At 35.0% G+C, this 24,031-nt stretch overlaps 3 protein-coding genes across 4 annotated transcripts in view; 1 reads left to right on the top strand and 2 right to left on the bottom strand.

Annotated features, from left to right (window-relative positions):
* LOC128555488 (cobra venom factor-like) overlaps positions 1 to 8,728 on the top strand; it is a 96,075-nt gene extending 87,347 nt beyond the window's left edge. For both annotated transcript variants that reach the window (XM_053537848.1, XM_053537847.1), the window contains 3 exons: positions 4,689 to 4,778; positions 5,690 to 5,828; positions 7,063 to 8,728. In XM_053537848.1, coding sequence (XP_053393823.1) covers positions 4,689 to 4,778; positions 5,690 to 5,828; positions 7,063 to 7,210 — 377 coding nt within the window. In that variant the 3' untranslated portion in view covers positions 7,211 to 8,728. The remainder of the gene's footprint in view (positions 1 to 4,688; positions 4,779 to 5,689; positions 5,829 to 7,062) is intronic.
* LOC128555490 (uncharacterized) lies at positions 7,950 to 13,326 on the bottom strand. The gene is made up of 4 exons (XM_053537850.1): positions 13,174 to 13,326; positions 11,841 to 12,835; positions 9,413 to 9,580; positions 7,950 to 8,903 (listed from the first exon to the last, which is right to left on the bottom strand). The coding sequence occupies exons 1-4, from the start codon at positions 13,221 to 13,223 to the stop codon at positions 8,773 to 8,775; spliced, it is 1,344 nt and encodes a 447-aa protein (XP_053393825.1). The 5' UTR covers positions 13,224 to 13,326; the 3' UTR covers positions 7,950 to 8,772.
* Positions 13,327 to 14,799: 1,473 nt separating this feature from the next.
* Positions 14,800 to 22,732, bottom strand: LOC128555489 (lim and transglutaminase domain protein ltd-1-like). The gene is made up of 7 exons (XM_053537849.1): positions 22,564 to 22,732; positions 21,735 to 21,798; positions 21,163 to 21,257; positions 20,629 to 20,760; positions 19,296 to 20,290; positions 16,870 to 17,037; positions 14,800 to 16,354 (listed from the first exon to the last, which is right to left on the bottom strand). The coding sequence occupies exons 2-7, from the start codon at positions 21,777 to 21,779 to the stop codon at positions 16,224 to 16,226; spliced, it is 1,566 nt and encodes a 521-aa protein (XP_053393824.1). The 5' UTR covers positions 21,780 to 21,798; positions 22,564 to 22,732; the 3' UTR covers positions 14,800 to 16,223.
* Positions 22,733 to 24,031: the final 1,299 nt, after the last annotated feature.

The following is a 24,031-nucleotide window of genomic DNA, read 5'->3' as shown; positions in this document are numbered from 1 at the left end:
TCTATCAGTAAGGATTATCCTTTTGAATATGCATTTACTAGCTAATCCGCGTCTGTGTCTTCTGAAACGTATTTAGTGCAAGGGACGCTGAGATGTCTTGTTTGAAAAATCTTACGTCAATAGAGCGTAATTTCCGAAAAGAAACTGGCTTCCGTATCGGAGCTGGTTAGGTGACACAGGCGTTGAAGTGAATTGCATAGTGATCGTGTGACATATTACCAGAATTGTCACAAAGACCTGGATCGGTGACCTCGACACATGATATCATTTTGCTGGCATCCCTGGTTATTACAACATCTAATGTATGACCACGGGCCTGGGTTGGTCCGTTCACATGGTGATGCATACCACATGACTGAAGTACACTTTTAAATCTGACAGCATCTCGGTCTGATGGGATATCGAGATGGAAATACATATCTCCCACAATGATGATGTCTTTATCAACTGTAGCATACATGTCCAAGAAAGTCGGCCATTCTTCCTCTAGAAACACATTAGTCTTTAAACCGTTTAGTTTTGTTTGTGGTGGTCTATATATATGCCGGCCACTCGTGCAGAAAATCCATTGATACTCAAATTACAATCCATGTATTCAAATTGTTTAAATCTTTGTCACGACTAGATGCAACAACACGAAGAGTAAATGCAGATTTATGTATGAGAGCCACACCCTCTGCACTGCTGCCGCTGCACCGTGTAACATTTTTAATTGAATAATCATTCGGTACCAGTTCGCCAATACACGTTTTATCCAGGGTAGTTCCGAACCAAGTCTCAATGAGTGCTACCAAATCAAAATCATTTGAAACTATATAATCACACAGAGAAATTGTCTTATTTTTGACAAATCTTGGATTGAAACTGCATACACGAATTTTCTTCTCACTTCTTCCTGTTGTAATGGATTCATATCTAATTTTGGTAACATTTTTGGTATTTTGCTGTTGAATCTCAAGATTTTGGCTATCCATACAATTTGAAGTGTTTATGCAGATTTCATTTCGTGGTCGAACTATAATTGTGATAGCTTCAGGAAGTATGTGTAAATTATACAAATGGACCCCTACATTGACATCTCATATTGACTTAACTTTATATTTAAAACACTGTCATGACGTCACTCCTTTCAAAGAGCTATAAAATATTTTATACTTCTTTGCTCCTTTGTACTCGCAGTACTGTATTTTAAATATTGGACTGCTTTCAGTGGGACTCAGTATAGTATTTCCCACGTGGAGTCCAATATTATTTTAATATTGGACTGTTTATTTAATACTGGACAGCACGAGAAAAATGATTCATTTACAGAATCAATGTACTCGTGTAGTCCAGTATTTAGCAATAGTGGATTCCATATAAAAATAGTGTAACCAAACGAAAGCAGTCCAATATTATAACACAGTACTGATAATAAAAAGGAAAATTGTTTTATGTATAGATGCCTAATAAGTATGGACAAAATCGCAAAATAACTGAATGCTTGTTCATTTAAACTCCTGCAAATGATATTTTTGTTGTGGGTATTGACAGTAATTGTTAGCATTAACCATAGGAATTACAGTTCATGTTTATTTTAGCATTACTTCCAGGGTAGCTTCAAGCAAAATACTGAAACACAAAAGCATCAAGAGAATCCCGAGCTAACGAAAGTCCTATATTACGGAGGCGAGAAACACGAGAAAAACGCAGTCGTGCATAATCAGAAAAGCGTGCGAAACATTATCATGAGTATCTACAGGGTACAGGTTATGTCATAAAAGCAATGTTTAAGTAAGATATAAAAGCCTCAAACGAGGCTCTAACTGAGGACCGTCCAGTATTTTACATATTGGATTGTTTTCGTCATATATCCTATACGTACCCCCTCTTGTACCTCTATATTTTAAAATACCTAACTGTTTTATTGTTGTTAGAAGAGTAATATCAGGCCGGGATTTCTCCGGGCATACTTTCCAATAATCAAGTACTATTGGTATTTGACACGAAAAGGTACAAGTGATAATTGGTCAGTCATTGTGTGTGAAGAGAAATCGATTGAAAATTTCAACGTAATTCTGAAAAAAAAAATTAAAAAAAAATGCAAGTATTTCACAATATTTCACAAAACTATTTACATCAAACTCCTCACAACCAACTAGTACACACTCGAGACAACTTCCACATATATAAGTGTAGTAATTCTCGAGAAAAAATCAAATTAATGTCAGCGATGGCCGTACAATCCTCCCTACCCCACCCCCAATCGACCTGTACTCATCAAAGTTGCATCCAACCCCTAAATAGGAGGACATGACCCCCGCACGTACCTCAAATTTTTGACAAAAATGCAGCAGGGACCACCATCTCATATCTATATTTCAAAAATGACAAGAGAGATACCCTGAGACTCAACTGTCATGAGGGGGTAACTCCCTTACCTCAAAACTTGGACTGAAAATGCAGCAGGGCCACCATTTTATACATGAAATTCAAACATTTCCAGGCGGACACGCCCAACCTAACATGAGGGGCTATCCCCTTCCGTAATCCCACTTGGCTCGCTGATGCCGCCTTCATTCTTTTACTGTTGCCGTTCCCCGCACCCCAATGAAATATTTCTTGAACCGAGTCTACTATACATACACTTTGTATTCTTAAAACGATAGCTGGCATCTGACATATTATTGTATTGTTTTGTAATCTCGAATATCCTAATGCAGCTTTAGTGAATATGAATAGATTCTGAATTGACGGTTCATTCCAATAGAAGGAAAATGGTTCTAAAACCCTTTGCCACTGGCATCAGAATAACTAGGTTTTATAAGAGATGTCTGAAAAGTATTTGTCGTGTTTTCGTGTTGTCGTGTCGGCGGGGCGAAAACAAGACAACACAAAAACTCGACAAATACCTAATTTGTTGAGTTCTCGTGCTTTCGTGTTGGCGTGGTGAAAACAGGAAAACTCAACAAATATTTTATTTGTCGAGTTGTCATGTTTTCGTGCTGTCGTGTCGGCGGGGCGAAAACTCGAAAACACGATAAATAAAAGGCGCCAACACGACATATTTATACCCGCCAACAAGAAAACTCGACAGATAAATTTGTCGTGTAGGCGCATTTTAAACGCCGAGCTTTGCCGTAAAATGTTTCGTGTTTTTGGTGTTTTCACCCCGCCGACACGAAAACACGAAATAGCAGAAATCAGCCACCATAGATAATGGTGTTGTATCGGGTATAGAAATATAAATTGACATGTCCGGTGCGCAGAAATGGCATTGAAACTGAATAAATGACACTTGGCAACGGAATATAAGCACACACAGTGGCATATTATTATAACAACGAAGTGACTTTCTCGGATAAACATCGTTAATATTGTCTGAAAAATGTAACATGACGCTAAAACTGAAATTTTAAGCCGAGTAAAAGACATATAGATTTATCGGAGTACCCGTTTTCTAGATCGATATTCTAGTGAACCGTTGCATGTTCATTCGCTACAGTTGCATGAAAGTTCTTGCAGGCATTGTCGTTTGCCCAAAATGTTTTATTATTTCATTTAAGAGTTTTAAGTCTGTAAATCCTCGTGATAGTTATATATATGATCAAAATACTGTCGTGGTCGGACTTCAATTCTGCTAAATATCAAGTTTTAAGTAGATCGCCGATTAGAAAACATTTCTCGCGTTAAACGTCACGTTCAGTAGCTTTCGAATTTAAAACTGTTTGGTAAATAAAAGTTCGTAAGCCCGCAGTAAAACTAGGCAATCATAAATTGTCAATCCGCTGTATACTTAACACATTTTGAAGTAGCGCCTCGAGTCAGAAAATTAAAAGAAGATACAAACGCGCTTAAGTATTTCGTAGTTAACGGGGCAAGTCAAGTAAGTTGCGGCGCCATGGGTAGTATAATAGTACTTTGATTGACTTTAAAGTTTAGTTGACGTGCTATTGCGTTCTCGCATTCATCAGTCTAAGCATAAAATATTCACGGTCGGAAGTTAGAATTTAAGACCGGTCGGGCCACCAGAATGATAAAACTGATTTTTGTACCAACTTAAATTCTTTCTGTAAGTTCTCCTTAAGTGAGATAAATTTCAATGAAAAAGATAAAAACATCGCAGTGTTTGACCGAAGTGGCAGCCGTTTTGTTCCCGTGCCAACAATTGTTAGTTTACTGTCTTTCCCGAATTCTGAAAAAAAACCACATTTTTCAACCAGATTGGACGAAATCTTCATGCTTTACATCTTACGTCGAGAAGCAATAGAAATATATCTATTCAATTATAGCAGTCTCCTTTTAAAATTTCTTTCAGCATTATGAAAGGACTCTGTGGCCAAAAGTGACTTAGAATCACTTGCCCCGTACTGCTGTTGGTTTGAAACTAGATTTGCTGTGTATAATTCTTTCATGTATGGGGGTCGGTGGTTCTATCCAAGTGAACAATTTTTTCAGGGAACCACCAAGGATCGTCTTCGACCATGCAAAGCTGGAGAGTCACAATGTAACCTAACGAGTGTGATGTTAAATCGAACAAATTCTCTTAACTAATCAATTCAAGGATTAGATAACGATTTCCATATAAAATTAACTTACGTTAAGATATTTCTTCTTCTTTAAACGACATCATGTAGGCCTACGTGAGTCTATTTATGCTGGTGATGTACATAAATTGAACATTGTCTTTTTTATATTACCTTTTGCAGCTGTCGAGGTGGAGATCGAATCAATGGACTATAACCATGACACTAATCAGAAAATTGCTCGCGGCAGAGTATTGAAAAGTATACATCAAGGTATGCATAATATATGCCTTTTTCGTAGGAATAGGGTTACACATACAACTCTTCATAAAGGCATTTGTATAGTTTGTCACTATGAATTGAGCCATGGCTACACTTTAAGATATATAGACTATTCCTGGAGACGAGGAAACAGTGCAATTTACTTAAGAAATAATATTCCCAAACAGTGACTTGTTGTCGAAGAAAGTCACTGTTTGGAGTTTAGATTCGAAGGAATTATATCACAAGGGCGCAGCATTTGATTTTATTCACGAGCAAGTCTCTGTTTGAGATGTATTACTTCGATTCTAACACGTTTTCAAGGATCTTTTTGTACGTCCTTGACGATATCCATCAAATATTTGCCTGATCTCTGTTGATTTCTTATCCAGCGCGACGCTATGCTGTCTAGATAACACTACATGATGTAATAATTGTGACGTCAGAAAAAAATGAATTATTGAATAATAACTCACAGTTTTCAGTCTTCTTTGTTTAATAAGAAAACAAATCGGTTCGTGTTAGAATATTACACTTTTCTTTAATAGTGTATGATATCTTTAAACATTTTTTTTTTGCATTTTTATCAAAAGAAAGGTGCTTGGTTGTTTAAGCGTATTAAAAAAGAATCTTGGGAATAAATTTCCAATTTTACCATGATTTAGGAAGAAAAGCATTATTTTATTTTTTCAAGTTTTATCTGGTTTACGTTAACAATTTAAACATATTAAAAAGAAAGTCATTTTAAATTTGTCAACATTATTCAAATTGAATATAAAACGTAATCTAGTGAACATTTGTTTGAGATGCTCAGATTCTAAGAAATTTTAATTTTAAGAAAAATTCGATTTTTCATTTTTTTTAAATGGTATTTTGAAGAAATGCATACTAGTGTTACCATATGGCTGTATTGTTAAACACAGGAATAGAGAAACTAGAAAAGGACGATAAGATGGCATTCTTCTGGAATATGAACTGTGATCAGCCTCATTTGGAAGAAGGGAAAAAGTATTATATTATCGGAAGAGACGGCAATATATTCAAAATAGATGGTCATGAGGAGTAAGTTAACAGTTATATTTTCAGGTTTTGTTGGAATGTACTCGTGAACCAGTCAGTTTTGTATAGGTAACTTACGGAATAGCTGATCATTGTGAAATATGATTTGCTGATAATGATATGTCCGGGTTTCGGTTCACCTTTATTAACTAGTGCAGTAATATGCTTTTGCAAGTCCATGCATGAAATAGGACCAGGATCAATAGAAAAGCAGCCGATACGTAACAAAATTTGTTTATACATTTTTCCTTCGAATTTTTTACTTTTCGGTGGGCGTCTTAAACTGGAAATTTCGGTATGAAAGTATAAGTTTTGACCAGAAAGAAAAAGGGTTTTAAATGTTAAACTTCATTCAGAAAGACTTTGCCCAAAAAGGACGTTGTTTTAAAACGTAGGTCTATGTGCACTCAACTGATACAGCGTTTCTTAATTTTGTTTAGGTCCTGAAAACTGTACACTTTCATACTTAAGATTAAGAAATTTACTTTCACTGGCGGTGCTTATAGTTTCTTTGTATGTGTACAGTAAACTCTTTAAAACTCGCAGTGTCTGATAGCACTGGCTAGGATTGCAATGACACACAACCAATCTGATAATGTCATGTTGATCTGTCAGTACATGTTAGTGCATTATCTAAGGCTGTCATGGCCCTGTTGTTGTTAAAAACTGAAATTAACAACAACACTATATTTTTCATCTATTAACTAAAATGTGTTTTTATATGCGTTTTTGCGATTGATGAACATTGTGTAGCAGAAATTGTCGTTACTATATAATTTGGTTGATGGATTTGGATGTCATATAGACCTTGATGGTCGTGAAATTTTAAGACGATTCAGTTAATCGTGTACACTATCATCAAGAGACTAGGAAGATAGAGATATTTTAAACTTTATAATTGTAACGTCAGTTCAGTTGTTGATAAACACTCACGAGTAGGCATACCGTATGCAATCTTTTTTATAATATTATATTTCTATAGTACAGTTCCCTGTTAATATTGTCAAAAATATATCTATATGGAAATGAGTAAATGTAAACTATTCAAAAACATTATCTATCTATAATATAGTTATCCATTGATTCTTTCAAAAATATCTGAATATGAAAATGGGAAATGTTTACTTTTGAAAATGTTTTTTTTATTTATAATACAGTTAACCGCTAATGTTGTGAAAATGTCTCTATGTGAAAATGAAGAAATGTAAACTTTTATAAACTTTTATATCTATTGTAGATATCGTTATCCGTTAATGGGAACTGCTAAAGTAATCAGGTCTTTTGAACGGCATGAGCGGAGACAAAGCACACAGAACTTAAGGATCAACAAAGTCGTAACAAATTACCAGAAATTGATGAATTTGAACCAGGGATGTGCGAGTTAAACCGTGCAGAAACATATGTGGCTTGAAAACTAGCGCGTACTTCTATAATGTTTTGTTTATGTGTATAAAGTGCTTACAACACATAGGACATAAAATATTTTCATGATTGTAGTAAATACTTTTAACACTGAACGAGTGTTAACCACAGAATGATATTTCTTTAATTTCTCTCGATCACATGTCGAGGTGGTATGTCCATTTATTTTTGTAACAGTATTTTTTCTTAATTTCTCTGATTTGCAATACATGTATTAGATAATACCACTAATTATAAGTATCGTTCTAAAGAGGTCCGAGGGTGGTAAAAGGAACATATCAATTTTTAAAAATATCTTCATCACTGCAAATTTATCTTCGGAAACGATTTAAAATTGTCCATTTTGGTATTTTTCTTTTATTTCAACTATAAATTTATTTGTAGACGGATTTTTTTTAAACATTTTGAGGGTAACTTTTCAAATTTTGTCATACGCTAGCACATTTTTGGCAAGAGATTTGGAATTTTCAACTATAAAATATATGTGTTATGCATTAGCATATCAAGCATTACTTTATATTGATTATCTAACCAGGTAACTCTGGTAATTTATTCACATGTATATTTATATAAGATTATACCGTATCATTCAAATGATCTTGAAATCATCTTTGAGCTCCATGACCCGAAAAGCTATAGTTGAATACTAAGCCTGAACAAATCAACGTTCAAAGATAGACCATAAAAAATAATAAAAGAAAATAGAAGTTTTTTTTTTATTTTGCTCTATCCATTGCTAAACTGGTACATATTGAAACAGACTTTGTATTCAGCAGTAAAAGACAACACAGCATATTTCCGTCAGTATAAACTTTAAAAAATAAAATAATGGCATTTGAATATTTGCTTGTCTGAGCGTTGATGAATACTGGCCCAAAATGCCTTGTGTCAGTTTGAAACAAAACAACAGTTACTGCAGTCTATAACTTTTTTATGCTAATGCAGTCAAAACTACATTTTCCGATTAAGGCAATCGCTTGTAGATAAATACTTGTGAACAAGTGTAAATGGTAATACTTTCCAACGGTTTACTAAAATGTAATCAAAGATAATGCACAAGTTATTCATTGCTTATTAAATGGTATTGGCATATCATAAATGATAATGTACTACTAGCCTAAGGGCATAGCCAATAAGGTGATGAATAAAGCCTGATGAATTTTCAGTAAGTCTTGTTCAAAAACTAATGACTTGTAAGACATTTCGTTTCTTTAGCGGCCTATATCTTTGTGTAGTTTTAAGTTCTATGAACAGTTTTGTTTCATCTATTTTCAGGTTTTTAAAAACTTTTCCAAAATGCATAGGTTTATATACTTTCTGATTACAATAAAAAGGACACCAGTTAATAACCTCTAGAGTCAACAATCTTCTATGGAAAAATTTCTAAGAAATCTTATGTAGCTCCCTACTCAATCCTGAATGTTGATATCTGTAATATTGCAATAATTGCATCTATGTCAATAAAACATTGTTTAAACCAACACATTTCTTGACCAATTTCCACCTCACAAGTCAATATGTGATTTTATTGTCTGGAAACGTGTTGCTTAAGCCTGTCCCTCTCGGCTGTCATCGCTTTCAGTGTACTTTCTAGTTGATCTATCTCTTCATCAATATCAGATGTCCCGTCAGAGGAATCGTAATAGTCGTCAGACACTGAAATAATAACGCCGAGTAGGTTCTGATGTTAATAGTGATGGTAAAGAAAAAGATGACGATAATTATCACGGTGATGATATTAATAATTCGTGATGATGAAGACGGTTTTGGTGGTGGTATGATAATGGTGATGGTGATGCTGATGATGATGATGACGACGACAGAGATGATGAATACAATGAAGATGATAATGAAAACGGCAAGAATGATGATCATGATGACGATGATGTGACCATTAACGTGATAACTAGCAGATGAAATGTGATCTTCGAGTAAGCGGTATTAACTGGACAAACAATAAAAAGCAGCATTTGGAACTACAAGAATATTTTCTTTAAAATGTAGACGACAATCGACAACTAGGCACCATTTTTACAAGTAAACTGTATACTGAATTTAAATTCAGTAAAATGAGATTGTAATTTTCATAGAAGCAACAGACCAGACTGAACAAGGTGCTCACAGTTAGATATGAAAATTTCGAAAGAGAAAACTAATGAACATACTCTTTTCCTCGTCCTCAAGTGTCGTTAGTAGGTAGTAGCAGACTGGCTTGAACACATGTTCAGCACGATCTTTCGCTTTAATCACCAGGGCGTATTCCCCGTCCTCCGGGACACTACATTCAATCTGTAGCTCCTTTGACTCCTTGTTTAAGTTTGTCTTAACAAACCCTGTGTCAAAAGAGGACAATCTAACAAATTATTGTACTCTGTAACATTTCTTTAATCAAATACTAAAAAAGAAAAAAAAAATGAACAACGCCAACAACATTTAACCATATCAAATAAAACAAGAGGGCTAAGATGGCCCTAGGTCGCTCACCTGAGAAACACACCATAACAGTGTAAACATGTTTGACCTAGTGATTTCATGGAAAAAAAATATTCTGACCAATTTTCATTAAAATTGGAGCAAAAATCTTTGAGTATAAACAAGTATTTTTTCTTTGATTTGACCTTGTGACCTAGGTTTTGATCTCAGATGACCCATATTCGTACTTGACCTAGATTCCATCAAGGCTATCATTCTGACAAAATTTCATGAAGATCAATTGAAAAATCAGCCTCTATTGAATACAAAAGGTTTTTTCTTTGATTTGAACAAGTGACCTAGTTTTGAACCCAGACTACCCATATTCAAATTTGACCTAGATTTCATCAAGGCAACCATTCTGACCAATTTTATGAAAATTCAGTGTAAAATGCAGCTCCTATTGCATACACAAGGTTTTTCCTTGATTTGACCTAGTAACCTAGTTTTTGAACCCAGATGACCCATTTTCGAACTTGACCTAGTTTTCATCAAGGCTATCATTCCGACAAAGTTTTATCAAAGATATATTTAAGATCAATTTAAAAATACAGCCTCTATCGCATACACGAGGTTTTTCTTTGATTTAATCTAGTGACCTACTTTTTGACCATTGATGATCCATATTCACTTTTTTAACTAGATTTCATCAAGGCAATCATTCTGACTTAATTTCAGGAGGATCAATTGAAAAATACAGCCTCTATCGCATACACAAGGTTTTCCTTCGATTTGACCTAGTGACCTACTTTTTGAGCCCAGATGACCCATATTTGAACTTGACCTAGATTTTATCAAGGCAATTATTCTGACCAAATTTCATGAAGATCAATTGAAAAATACAGCTTTTATCGCATACACAAGGGTTTTCTTTGATCTGACCTAGTGACCTACTTTTTGACCCCGGATGACCCATATTCAAAGTCGACCTAGATTTCATCAAGGCAATCATTCTGATCAAACTTCATGAAGATCAATTTAGAAATACAGCCTCTATCGCATACACAAGGTTTTTCTTTGATTTGACCTAGTGACCTACTTTTTGACTCAAGATGACCCATATTCAAACTAGACCTAGATTTCATCAATGAAATAATTCTGACCAAATTTCATGAAGATCAATTTAAAAATACAGCCTCTATCGCATACACAAGCTTTTAATTTGATTTGACCTAGACACCTAGTTTTTGACTCAGATAACCCATTTTCAAACTTGATCTAGATTTCATTATGTTAATCATTCTGACCAGAAGTCATGACGATTAATTGAAAAATACAGCCTCTATCGCATACACAAGGTTTTTCTTTTATTTGACCTAGTGGCCTAGTTTTTGACCCTAGATGACCCATTTTCAAAATCGTCCTAGATTTTATCAAGGTTATCATTCTTACTAAAATTCATGAAGATTAATTGAAAAATACAGCCTCTATCGCATACACAAAGTTTTTCTTTGATTGAACCTAGTCACCTACTCTTTGACCCCAGATGACCCATTTTAGAACTTAGCCTAGAATTCACCAAGACAATCATTCTGACCAAAATTCATGAAGACTTATTGAAAAATACAGCCTCTGTCGCATACACAAGGTTTTCTTTGATTTGACCTAGTGACCTAGTTTTTGACCCAAGATGACCCATTTTGAAACTCCGCCTAGAATTTATCAAGGCAATCATTCTGACCAAATTTCATGAAGATAAGTTGAAAAATACAACCTCTATCGCATACACAAGCTAAATGTTGACAGACGACAAACAGACAGACGACTGACAGACGACGGACGCCGGACATCGAGTGATCAGAAAAACTCACCTGAACATTGCTCAGGTGAGCTAAAAACACATTATGATTGTCTTTAGGTTTCAAAATGCAGACCGGTCTTCATTCGTGCTTGTTTAGTGTCAAACAATCCCTGGAATAGGCCAACAGAAGTACCCAAATTTTTATTTCTTCGAGCATGCATGTGTATCGAACGTAAGTATTTTTTTTTTCAAATGGTACAGAATACTATCAAATATTTAGCATTGCATCGTCGTTTCACGGTGTTATAATGTGTTGTTCGTTTTGAAATACTCCGTAGCAAACCATACCTTGCTAGTAAAATACTTGAAACTGATATTACCTTTAAAATTATCAGCTGGTTTTCCGGCGACATTAAGTTCAGCAGTATACTCCTTCGTTTTTATCATATCTTTGTCTACAGTAAACCTCATTTTCATTGTTGTCTTGCCACCACTGCTTGATGACTTTGGCTTGATAAACACCTTCGGTTCCTTTATTTTCGGTTTGGATAGCCCCACTTTTGCCGCCACAGGCCCGAATCCCCAACCGGTCTGACCCGCGTCGATCGGCAATGTGCGTGCAACCGGCATTTTTTCTCTACAGACTATCTTGCACTTTATGAGAACTTTTTTATTCTCGTTCTCCATCTTACCACCGGTTATAACAAGCTGATAATTGGCTTCAACTGGACAACGCACTTCGAAAATGAACTGGTTCTTCTTACGAGATGAGAAAACGAGCCGTGAAGTTTCAAAGTCAAATTTTGTCTTCTCAGTACCATCTCTATTCTCTATACTGAGTGTGTAATCGCAAGCCATATCTTTCGCTACAGTTCTACTCGCCTTGAAGGATATTTTCGCCAACCCCTCTATGGAATCGATAATACACGTCTCCTCGCTTGTTAGTTTAAGGCGATATTCATGGAAAACCGGTGTCAGATACGGCAATTTCATGAAGTTACGGGGTTTCTTAATTCGCTTGGCAGCTGGCAGCATCTGATCTTCGGGATCATCAGGATAACACTTGTTTATAAATATTTCGGGATCTGCTAAGAACCAGAAGTCGTTGAAAGTAATTTCAGTTTGCTGAGGCCCTGCCGATTGACTTCCATTGTCGTCTTTGAGGTCAGAATCTATTTTAGTGTACCCCGATGCCTGAGCGGTACCTTTAACGGCACGTAGGACGTACCTAGGATGAATAGGCCACCATTTGCCAAGAAGTTTTACTTTGTTCCAATATGCTTTCATCTTCTCCCTGTCAATCTCTAAATCTCCTGGGTTGTAATCTCCAGTTTTCGCGATGCCAGAGACCGTTTCGCACTCGATGCCAGCTTTTCTGCAACATTGTATTATAGATTTTCATAGTTCACATTCAAATTTGAATTCAAACTATGCTGAGATATTATTATATCCAATTCACCTGATTCAATATTTGAAAGCCGCTTGAGTAAACATATATGGTTCAGTCAATTAAGAATTTATCAATTGATATACTTAAGTTGTTGACTTCTCAAATGTTTGCTTACTCAGATGTAGCGAAACATTTGTTAATTCCAACTTGATTAAATCGAACTCCCTTAATTATATCACTTTACTTAAATTATTGTTATGTCGAGTAATTTGAAAATGTTGAATAAGTTCGATTTATCAATATGTATACAAGTGTATGCTTACTTGCAGAGGTTAGCATAGGCATCCGCATAAGCTTGTTTTCCTGTGAACATGTTCGCTGCAAGGGTCAGTGGAGAGTCTTTGCCAAAATCTTTCTTCTGCTGCGCATTGCACTTAAGCCAATATAACAATCCTCTGATAATAAGCAAATAACAAGTTATAACCTCCTTAAATAATTAATAGTACTTTCATCTTTATAACATCAACTTCAACTGAATATTCTAATAATTCATGTGTCAAAACTATGATTTGTGTTCTTTGTGAACATAGTAAAGCCGGCTACACACGGCTGTAATGTACCAGTTTAGTTATTGTATCGGTGACTTTGAGACACCACTTTGAACTTAGATTATTTTCACAAGGTAGTGAAACATGCGTAGCTACCTTCAAGAAAACATTGTTTTTATTGACATTTAAATAAAACTGTTTGTTTGTTTTCACCCAGTTACATTTCTTCTATAGCAAACGTTATATAACGGAATATAAGCACACACATTGGCATATTATTATAACAACGAAGTGACTTTCTCGGATAAACATCGTTAATATTGTCTGAAAAATGTAACATGACGCTAAAACTGAAATTTTAAGCCGAGTAAAAGACATATAGATTTATCGGAGTACCCGTTTTCTAGATCGATATTCTAGTGAACCGTTGCATGTTCATTCGCTACAGTTGCATGAAAGTTCTTGCAGGCTTTGTCGTTTGCCCAAAATGTTTTATTATTTCATTTAAGAGTTTTAAGTCTGTAAATCCTCGTGATAGTTATATATATGATCAAAATACTGTCGTGGTCGGACTTCAATTCTGCTAAATATCAAGTTTTAAGTAGATCGCCGATTAGAAAACATTTCTCGCGTTAAACGTCACGTTCAGTAGCTTTCGAATTTAAAACTGTTTGGTAAATAAAAGTTCGTAAGCCCGCAGTAAAACTAGGCAATCATAAATTGTCAATCCGCTGTATACTTAACACATTTTGAAGTAGCGCCTCGAGTCAGAAAATAAAAAGAAGATACAAACGCGCTTAAGTATTTCGTAGTTAACGGGGCAAGTCAAGTAAGTTGCGGCGCCATGGGTAGTATAATAGTACTTTGATTGACTTTAAAGTTTAGTTGACGTGCTATTGCGTTCTCGCATTCATCAGTCTAAGCATAAAATATTCACGGTCGGAAGTTAGAATTTAAGACCGGCCGGGCCACCAGAATGATAAAACTGATTTTTGTACCAACTTAAATTCTTTCTGTAAGTTCTCCTTAAGTGAGATAAATTTCAATGAAAAAGATAAAAACATCTCAGTGTTTGACCGAAGTGGCAGCCGTTTTGTTCCCGTGCCAACAATTGTTAGTTTACTGTCTTTCCCGAATTCTGAAAAAAAACCCACATTTTTCAACCAGATTGGACGAAATCTTCATGCTTTACATCTTACGTCGAGAAGCAATAGAAATATATCTATTCAATTATAGCAGTCTCCTTTTAAAATTTCTTTCAGCATTATGAAAGGACTCTGTGGCCAAAAGTGACTTAGAATCACTTGCCCCGCACTGCTGTTGGTTTGAAACTAGATTTGCTGTGTATAATTCTTTCATGTATGGGGGTCGGTGGTTCTATCCAAGTGAACAATTTTTTCAGGGAACCACCAAGGATCGTCTTCGACCATGCAAAGCTGGAGAGTCACAATGTAACCTAACGAGTGTGATGTTAAATCGAACAAATTCTCTTAACTAATCAATTCAAGGATTAGATAACGATTTCCATATAAAATTAACTTACGTTAAAATTCCCGAGGGTGGTAAAAGGAACATATCAATTTTTAAAAATATCTTCATCACTGCAAATTTATCTTCGGAAACGATTTAAAATTGTCCATTTTGGTATTTTTCTTTTATTTCAACTATAAATTTATTTGTAGACGGATTTTTTTTAAACATTTTGAGGGTAACTTTTCAAATTTTGTCATACGCTAGCACATTTTTGGCAAGAGATTTGGAATTTTCAACTATAAAATATATGTGTTATGCATTAGCATATCAAGCATTACTTTATATTGATTATCTAACCAGGTAACTCTGGTAATTTATTCACATGTATATTTATATAAGATTATACCGTATCATTCAAATGATCTTGAAATCATCTTTGAGCTCCATGACCCGAAAAGCTATAGTTGAATACTAAGCCTGAACAAATCAACGTTCAAAGATAGACCATAAAAAATAATAAAAGAAAATAGAAGTTTTTTTTTTTTATTTTGCTCTATCCATTGCTAAACTGGTACATATTGAAACAGACTTTGTATTCAGCAGTAAAAGACAACACAGCATATTTCCGTCAGTATAAACTTTAAAAAATAAAATAATGGCATTTGAATATTTGCTTGTCTGAGCGTTGATGAATACTGGCCCAAAATGCCTTGTGTCAGTTTGAAACAAAACAACAGTTACTGCAGTCTATAACTTTTTTATGCTAATGCAGTCAAAACTACATTTTCCGATTAAGGCAATCGCTTGTAGATAAATACTTGTGAACAAGTGTAAATGGTAATACTTTCCAACGGTTTACTAAAATGTAATCAAAGATAATGCACAAGTTATTCATTGCTTATTAAATGGTATTGGCATATCATAAATGATAATGTACTACTAGCCTAAGGACATAGCCAATAAGGTGATGAATAAAGCCTGATGAATTTTCAGTAAGTCTTGTTCAAAAACTAATGACTTGTAAGACATTTCGTTTCTTTAGCGGCCTATATCTTTGTGTAGTTTTAAGTTCTATGAACAGTTTTGTTTCATCTATTTTCAGGTTTTTAAAAACTTTTCCAAAATGCATAGGTTTATATACTTTCTGATTACAATAAAAAGGACACCAGTTAATAACCTCTAGAGTCAACAATCTTCTATGGAAAAATTTCTAAGAAATCTTATGTAGCTCCCTACTCAATCCTGAATGTTGATATCTGTAATATTGCAATAATTGCATCTATGTCAATAAAACATTGTTTAAACCAACACATTTCTTGACCAATTTCCACCTCACAAGTCAATATGTGATTTTATTGTCTGGAAACGTGTTGCTTAAGCCTGTCCCTCTCGGCTGTCATCGCTTTCAGTGTACTTTCTAGTTGATCTATCTCTTCATCAATATCAGATGTCCCGTCAGAGGAATCGTAATAGTCGTCAGACACTGAAATAATAACGCCGAGTAGGTTCTGATGTTAATAGTGATGGTAAAGAAAAAGATGACGATAATTATCACGGTGATGATATTAATAATTCGTGATGATGAAGACGGTTTTGGTGGTGGTATGATAATGGTGATGGTGATGGTGATGCTGATGATGATGATGACGACGACAGAGATGATGAATACAATGAAGATGATAATGAAAACGGCAAGAATGATGATCATGATGACGATGATGTGACCATTAACGTGATAACTAGCAGATGAAATGTGATCTTCGAGTAAGCGGTATTAACTGGACAAACAATAAAAAGCAGCATTTGGAACTACAAGAATATTTTCTTTAAAATGTAGACGACAATCGACAACTAGGCACCATTTTTACAAGTAAACTGTATACTGAATTTAAATTCAGTAAAATGAGATTGTAATTTTCATAGAAGCAACAGACCAGACTGAACAAGGTGCTCACAGTTAGATATGAAAATTTCGAAAGAGAAAACTAATGAACATACTCTTTTCCTCGTCCTCAAGTGTCGTTAGTAGGTAGTAGCAGACTGGCTTGAACACATGTTCAGCACGATCTTTCGCTTTAATCACCAGGGCGTATTCCCCGTCCTCCGGGACACTACATTCAATCTGTAGCTCCTTTGACTCCTTGTTTAAGTTTGTCTTAACAAACCCTGTGTCAAAAGAGGACAATCTAACAAATTATTGTACTCTGTAACATTTCTTTAATCAAATACTAAAAAAGAAAAAGAAATGAACAACGCCAACAACATTTAACCATATCAAATAAAACAAGAGGGCTAAGATGGCCCTAGGTCGCTCACCTGAGAAACACACCATAACAGTGTAAACATGTTTGACCTAGTGATTTCATGGAAAAAAAATATTCTGACCAATTTTCATTAAAATTGGAGCAAAAATCTTTGAGTATAAACAAGTATTTTTTCTTTGATTTGACCTTGTGACCTAGGTTTTGATCTCAGATGACCCATATTCGTACTTGACCTAGATTCCATCAAGGCTATCATTCTGACAAAATTTCATGAAGATCAATTGAAAAATCAGCCTCTATTGAATACAAAAGGTTTTTTCTTTGATTTGAACAAGTGACCTAGTTTTGAACCCAGACTACCCATATTCAAATTTGACCTAGATTTCATCAAGGCAACCATTCTGGCCAATTTTATGAAAATCCAGTGTAAAATGCAGCTCCTATTGCATACACAAGGTTTTTCCTTGATTTGACCTAGTAACCTAGTTTTTGAACCCAGATGACCCATTTTCGAACTTGACCTAGTTTTCATCAAGGCTATCATTCCGACAAAGTTTTATCAAAGATATATTTAAGATCAATTTAAAAATACAGCCTCTATCGCATACACGAGGTTTTTCTTTGATTTAATCTAGTGACCTACTTTTTGACCATTGATGATCCATATTCATTTTTTTACCTAGATTTCATCAAGGCAATCATTCTGACTTAATTTCAGGAGGATCAATTGAAAAATACAGCCTCTATCGCATACACAAGGTTTTCCTTCGATTTGACCTAGTGACCTACTTTTTGAGCCCAGATGACCCATATTTGAACTTGACCTAGATTTTATCAAGGCAATTATTCTGACCAAATTTCATGAAGATCAATTGAAAAATACAGCTTTTATCGCATACACAAGGGTTTTCTTTGATCTGACCTAGTGACCTACTTTTTGACCCCGGATGACCCATATTCAAAGTCGACCTAGATTTCATCAAGGCAATCATTCTGATCAAACTTCATGAAGATCAATTTAGAAATACAGCCTCTATCGCATACACAAGGTTTTTCTTTGATTTGACCTAGTGACCTACTTTTTGACTCAAGATGACCCATATTCAAACTAGACCTAGATTTCATCAATGAAATCATTCTGACTAAATTTCATGAAGATCAATTTAAAAATACAGCCTCTATCGCATACACAAGCTTTTAATTTGATTTGACCTAGACACCTAGTTTTTGACTCAGATAACCCATTTTCAAACTTGATCTAGATTTCATTATGTTAATCATTCTGACCAGAAGTCATGACGATTAATTGAAAAATACAGCCTCTATCGCATACACAAGGTTTTTCTTTTATTTGACCTAGTGGCCTAGTTTTTGACCCTAGATGACCCATTTTCAAAATCGTCCTAGATTTTATCAAGGTTATCATTCTTACTAAAATTCATGAAGATTAATTGAAAAATACAGCCTCTATCGCATACACAAAGTTTTTCTTTGATTGAACCTAGTCACCTACTCTTTGACCCCAGATGACCCATTTTAGAACTTAGCCTAGAATTCACCAAGACAATCATTCTGACCAAAATTCATGAAGACTTATTGAAAAATACAGCCTCTGTCGCATACACAAGGTTTTCTTTGATTTGACCTAGTGACCTAGTTTTTGACCCAAGATGACCCATTTTGAAACTCCGCCTAGAATTTATCAAGGCAATCATTCTGACCAAATTTCATGAAGATAAGTTGAAAAATACAACCTCTATCGCATACATAAGCTAAATGTTGACAGACGACAAACAGACAGACGACTGACAGACGACGGACGCCGGACATCGAGTGATCAGAAAAACTCACCTGAACATTGCTCAGGTGAGCTAAAAACACATTATGATTGTCTTTAGGTTTCAAAATGCAGACCGGTCTTCATTCGTGCTTGTTTAGTGTCAAACAATCCCTGGAATAGGCCAACAGAAGTACCCAAATTTTTATTTCTTCGAGCATGCATGTGTATCGAACGTAAGTATTTTTTTTTCAAATGGTACAGAATACTATCAAATATTTAGCATTGCATCGTCGTTTCACGGTGTTATAATGTGTTGTTCGTTTTGAAATACTCCGTAGCAAACCATACCTTGCTAGTAAAATACTTGAAACTGATATTACCTTTAAAATTATCAGCTGGTTTTCCGGCGACATTAAGTTCAGCAGTATACTCCTTCGTTTTTATCATATCTTTGTCTACAGTAAACCTCATTTTCATTGTTGTCTTGCCACCACTGCTTGATGACTTTGGCTTGATAAACACCTTCGGTTCCTTTATTTTCGGTTTGGATAGCCCCACTTTTGCCGCCACAGGCCCGAATCCCCAACCGGTCTGACCCGCGTCGATCGGCAATGTGCGTGCAACCGGCATTTTTTCTCTACAGACTATCTTGCACTTTATGAGAACTTTTTTATTCTCGTTCTCCATCTTACCACCGGTTATAACAAGCTGATAATTGGCTTCAACTGGACAACGCACTTCGAAAATGAACTGGTTCTTCTTACGAGATGAGAAAACGAGCCGTGAAGTTTCAAAGTCAAATTTTGTCTTCTCAGTACCATCTCTATTCTCTATACTGAGTGTGTAATCGCAAGCCATATCTTTCGCTACAGTTCTACTCGCCTTGAAGGATATTTTCGCCAACCCCTCTATGGAATCGATAATACACGTCTCCTCGCTTGTTAGTTTAAGGCGATATTCATGGAAAACCGGTGTCAGATACGGCAATTTCATGAAGTTACGGGGTTTCTTAATTCGCTTGGCAGCTGGCAGCATCTGATCTTCGGGATCATCAGGATAACACTTGTTTATAAATATTTCGGGATCTGCTAAGAACCAGAAGTCGTTGAAAGTAATTTCAGTTTGCTGAGGCCCTGCCGATTGACTTCCATTGTCGTCTTTGAGGTCAGAATCTATTTTAGTGTACCCCGATGCTTGAGCGGTACCTTTAACGGCACGTAGGACGTACCTAGGATGAATAGGCCACCATTTGCCAAGAAGTTTTACTTTGTTCCAATATGCTTTCATCTTCTCCCTGTCAATCTCTAAATCTCCTGGGTTGTAATCTCCAGTTTTCGCGATGCCAGAGACCGTTTCGCACTCGATGCCAGCTTTTCTGCAACATTGTATTATAGATTTTCATAGTTCACATTCAAATTTGAATTCAAACTATGCTGAGATATTATTATATCCAATTCACCTGATTCAATATTTGAAAGCCGTTTGAGTAAACATATATGGTTCAGTCAATTAAGAATTTATCAATTGATATACTTAAGTTGTTGACTTCTCAAATGTTTGCTTACTCAGATGTAGCGAAACATTTGTTAATTCCAACTTGATTAAATCGAACTCCCTTAATTATATCACTTTACTTAAATTATTGTTATGTCGAGTAATTTGAAAATGTTGAATAAGTTCGATTTATCAATATGTATACAAGTGTATGCTTACTTGCAGAGGTTAGCATAGGCATCCGCATAAGCTTGTTTTCCTGTGAACATGTTCGCTGCAAGGGTCAGTGGAGAGTCTTTGCCAAAATCTTTCTTCTGCTGCGCATTGCACTTAAGCCAATATAACAATCCTCTGATAATAAGCAAATAACAAGTTATAACCTCCTTAAATAATTAATAGTACTTTCATCTTTATAACATCAACTTCAACTGAATATTCTAATAATTCATGTGTCAAAACTATGATTTGTGTTCTTTGTGAACATAGTAAAGCCGGCTACACACGGCTGTAATGTACCAGTTTAGTTATTGTATCGGTGACTTTGAGACACCACTTTGAACTTAGATTATTTTCACAAGGTAGTGAAACATGCGTAGCTACCTTCAAGAAAACATTGTTTTTATTGACATTTAAATAAAACTGTTTGTTTGTTTTCACCCAGTTACATTTCTTCTATAGCAAACGTTACTATGCAAAAGCCGATATATTTATATGTTGTCTACAACATGCAGAGGGTGGGAAATTGTTTAATACCTTGTCATGTAGATGTCTTTATCTATATTGTGTTTTACTGGCTCCTCCAGGAACTTTATTAACTTTTCATATGATGCAGCATGTTCGTCTTTCGCCTACAACAGACAGAAATAAAAGAAGGCGAATTATCATTGAAATGTTTAAAACACAATGGACTATCAAATATGTAGTCGCCTAAAGCCTTTGGGGTAATTGTCGGTTAAATGTTAAAATAGTTGTCGTACTGGCAGTTCAAGGAAACTAGAGGTCTTTAGTTCGAGCTCCACCTGAAATAACTAATTTTCTTTTGAACATTTGAACAAGTCTATTGTGCTCATGACATTAAAGAATAAGTGTATCTGCAAAAAGCGGAGATGCACAGTGACATAATAAAAATTCACTTGACTTACAAGCGTACTCTGAAGTAATAATAAATGTATACAGCCTGGAATCCAGTAAAGCTGGTTGAAGTTTTGTTCGAGTATTTGTCACTCAGATAAAAAAGGAATTTTATTTGAACGAGAAAAAGTAAATCATCTTAAATTAATTAATGTGCTCATAATTTTATATTCATAAAAAGTGAAGAGTACAACCTGTGATGCACGCTTGTCTATTACTGTCCAGTCTCTCTTCAACATTTTGTTCTCGAAATATTCTCTGAAAATCATAAAAATTCAAAAGCTTTTAGTGATTTTCTACAAATGAAACTGCACATATTAAACAAATGTCTTAAATGTTTTTCTAACAATGAAATTATACACATTCTTTATTTTCACAGCTGTATGTTTCTATCATTACATATTTCCATTATAAGCATTAAAGGGACTTAAAACTTTCTGTACATAGAGGATAACATTTAGCAAATTACAAAGAAGCCCATTAACTTGATTATTCTTTCTGAGCTGACTTGAATGTTTAAAACACTTTTTTCTTGCCTGCATAAGAAGAGAGAGAGAGAGAGAGAGAGAGAGAGAGAGGGAAAATCAACTAGTTTTACTTAAATTACATGCAGTCCTTTAAAAACTGCCTTACGAGGTAATTTTCTTTGTTACTCAAGGACAGGCTTTTTTACCAACTAACAGCTATGATTTTAATTACTTTTGGAGTATTTAAGACACCTTTTTGAGGATCTTAAGTACATGTTAGCATTTAAGTTGTTGCAACATGTCAAATCGTGAAACGTGAAAAGAATAGTAACTTTTAATGTAAACTTGCTGAAGAGGCCACAGTATCTTGAACAACATTTTTTTAACTAATACACACATTCTCTACATTTTCATCGTTGATAGTTTTACCCCCTAAGTTCTAACATGTTACTATTTGACTCGCAAACAGGCTTTATCATTAAACTCGAAACAACTGATAAATTTTACTTAATCACTCTAAAGGCTTGAGAAACATAAAAAAAGAAAACAATCATACCTCTGCTAAATTCAATTTTGAATAATTTCCAACAACAATGTTTCAACTAAATTATCACAAAAAATGTCCTTAGGTCATGTAAACACGTATATCGGGTTTAAACCTAATCAAACTAGATATTTGATTAAAATTGTTTTTTCATCTATCGGAACGGGTAGATCAATACAGGTATGTCATGAACAAGGAAGTAATGCGCCGCGGATCAATGAAATGGTAAAATTGATTTGAAATCCTTCCAAAAACTGAAAAAAAGGAGTGCAATCCTTACTATTGTTACTGTTGCAGGACTTGGCAACTGTTTTCATTGTGATTACTGTTGCATAGTGAGGTGCTGCCTTGTAGCCTTATCCTCGCTACGACCGACCGTAACTGTGGCAGAAGTCGAATCATTACTTCGGTAATACGTTAAAATGTGCGTGAAAAAAATAGTCATGAATGTTACCAACGGTGGTAGTGCGATCAACAGTTTTACATAGCTCGTGGAAGTCTAGTCATAAATGCGACCAATGGCTGTATAACGAAAGTTGCTTTGTTACAGCCAGGATAAACTTGGCATCTCGTGTATTACATGTGAGGAAAAAATTAACGACTTAACTGGCGAAAAAAGGTATATATAAAATATATTGATAAACTGTACAATATCTATCTTAAAATTATGTACTCGCAGGATGTGCATAAATTGTTCATGTGTGATTTTAATGCTAATTATATTTATATGGAAGAAAAGAAGTTGTTATATGATTAACGTACAAAACATATTTGCGCAGAGAACAGTTTGGGAAACTAGTACCAGACCAGAAGGAAAATTCTATTGTACATAGTACACTAGTTATAGTATGAAAACCATGGTCACGAACCGAAAAATGTACTAGCCCAATTTCAGTCGAGTATTTCTCATTCGCAAATGGTTTCTATGCACATACTGATTATTCACTTCGTCATACTTGGAGCTGTTGTGATCATTGATAATGCTGGCATGTAATTCTGGCATCGTCATAGTAGACATTTGCGAATTAATCCGATACCGAATCCGAGATTGAAATCCGATGTTCATATTGTATTTTAAGGGATAATCTCAAAAAAATTATATGCATCGGAAATATCCGCAAAGTATTGGTCTATTTAATTCAATGTTTTATTTTCTAAAACTACATTAGGCCTAGTTTTAGGCCTAACTAAAGATTGTTTCTTTCCAGTAACATGCTAAAAATTAGGGTAGGTAGGTCGGTATTTTTTTTTTCTTTTTTTTGTGTTGGACCTTTCGGAAACTATTTTCGTGTCAAAAATAAAATGAATGCAAATTAGGGGGTTATGCCTAAAGAACATCAGTAAGTTGATTTCTAATATCACTGACCGGTTTAAAGCATAAAAAGTGCAGGTTAGCATCATTTTGTTAAAAAGCTGTTAAATATTCTTCAAGGCCATAAAACATTTCGGGTCGTACCAAAATTTAGGGTAGGTCGGGATA

Source organism: Mercenaria mercenaria, chromosome 3, assembly GCF_021730395.1.
Source record: "Mercenaria mercenaria strain notata chromosome 3, MADL_Memer_1, whole genome shotgun sequence".
In the NCBI taxonomy this organism is placed as follows: Eukaryota; Metazoa; Mollusca; class Bivalvia; order Venerida; family Veneridae; genus Mercenaria; species Mercenaria mercenaria.
Note: the sequence above shows the minus strand (reverse complement) of the source record. Positions and strands in the feature narration are given on the sequence as shown.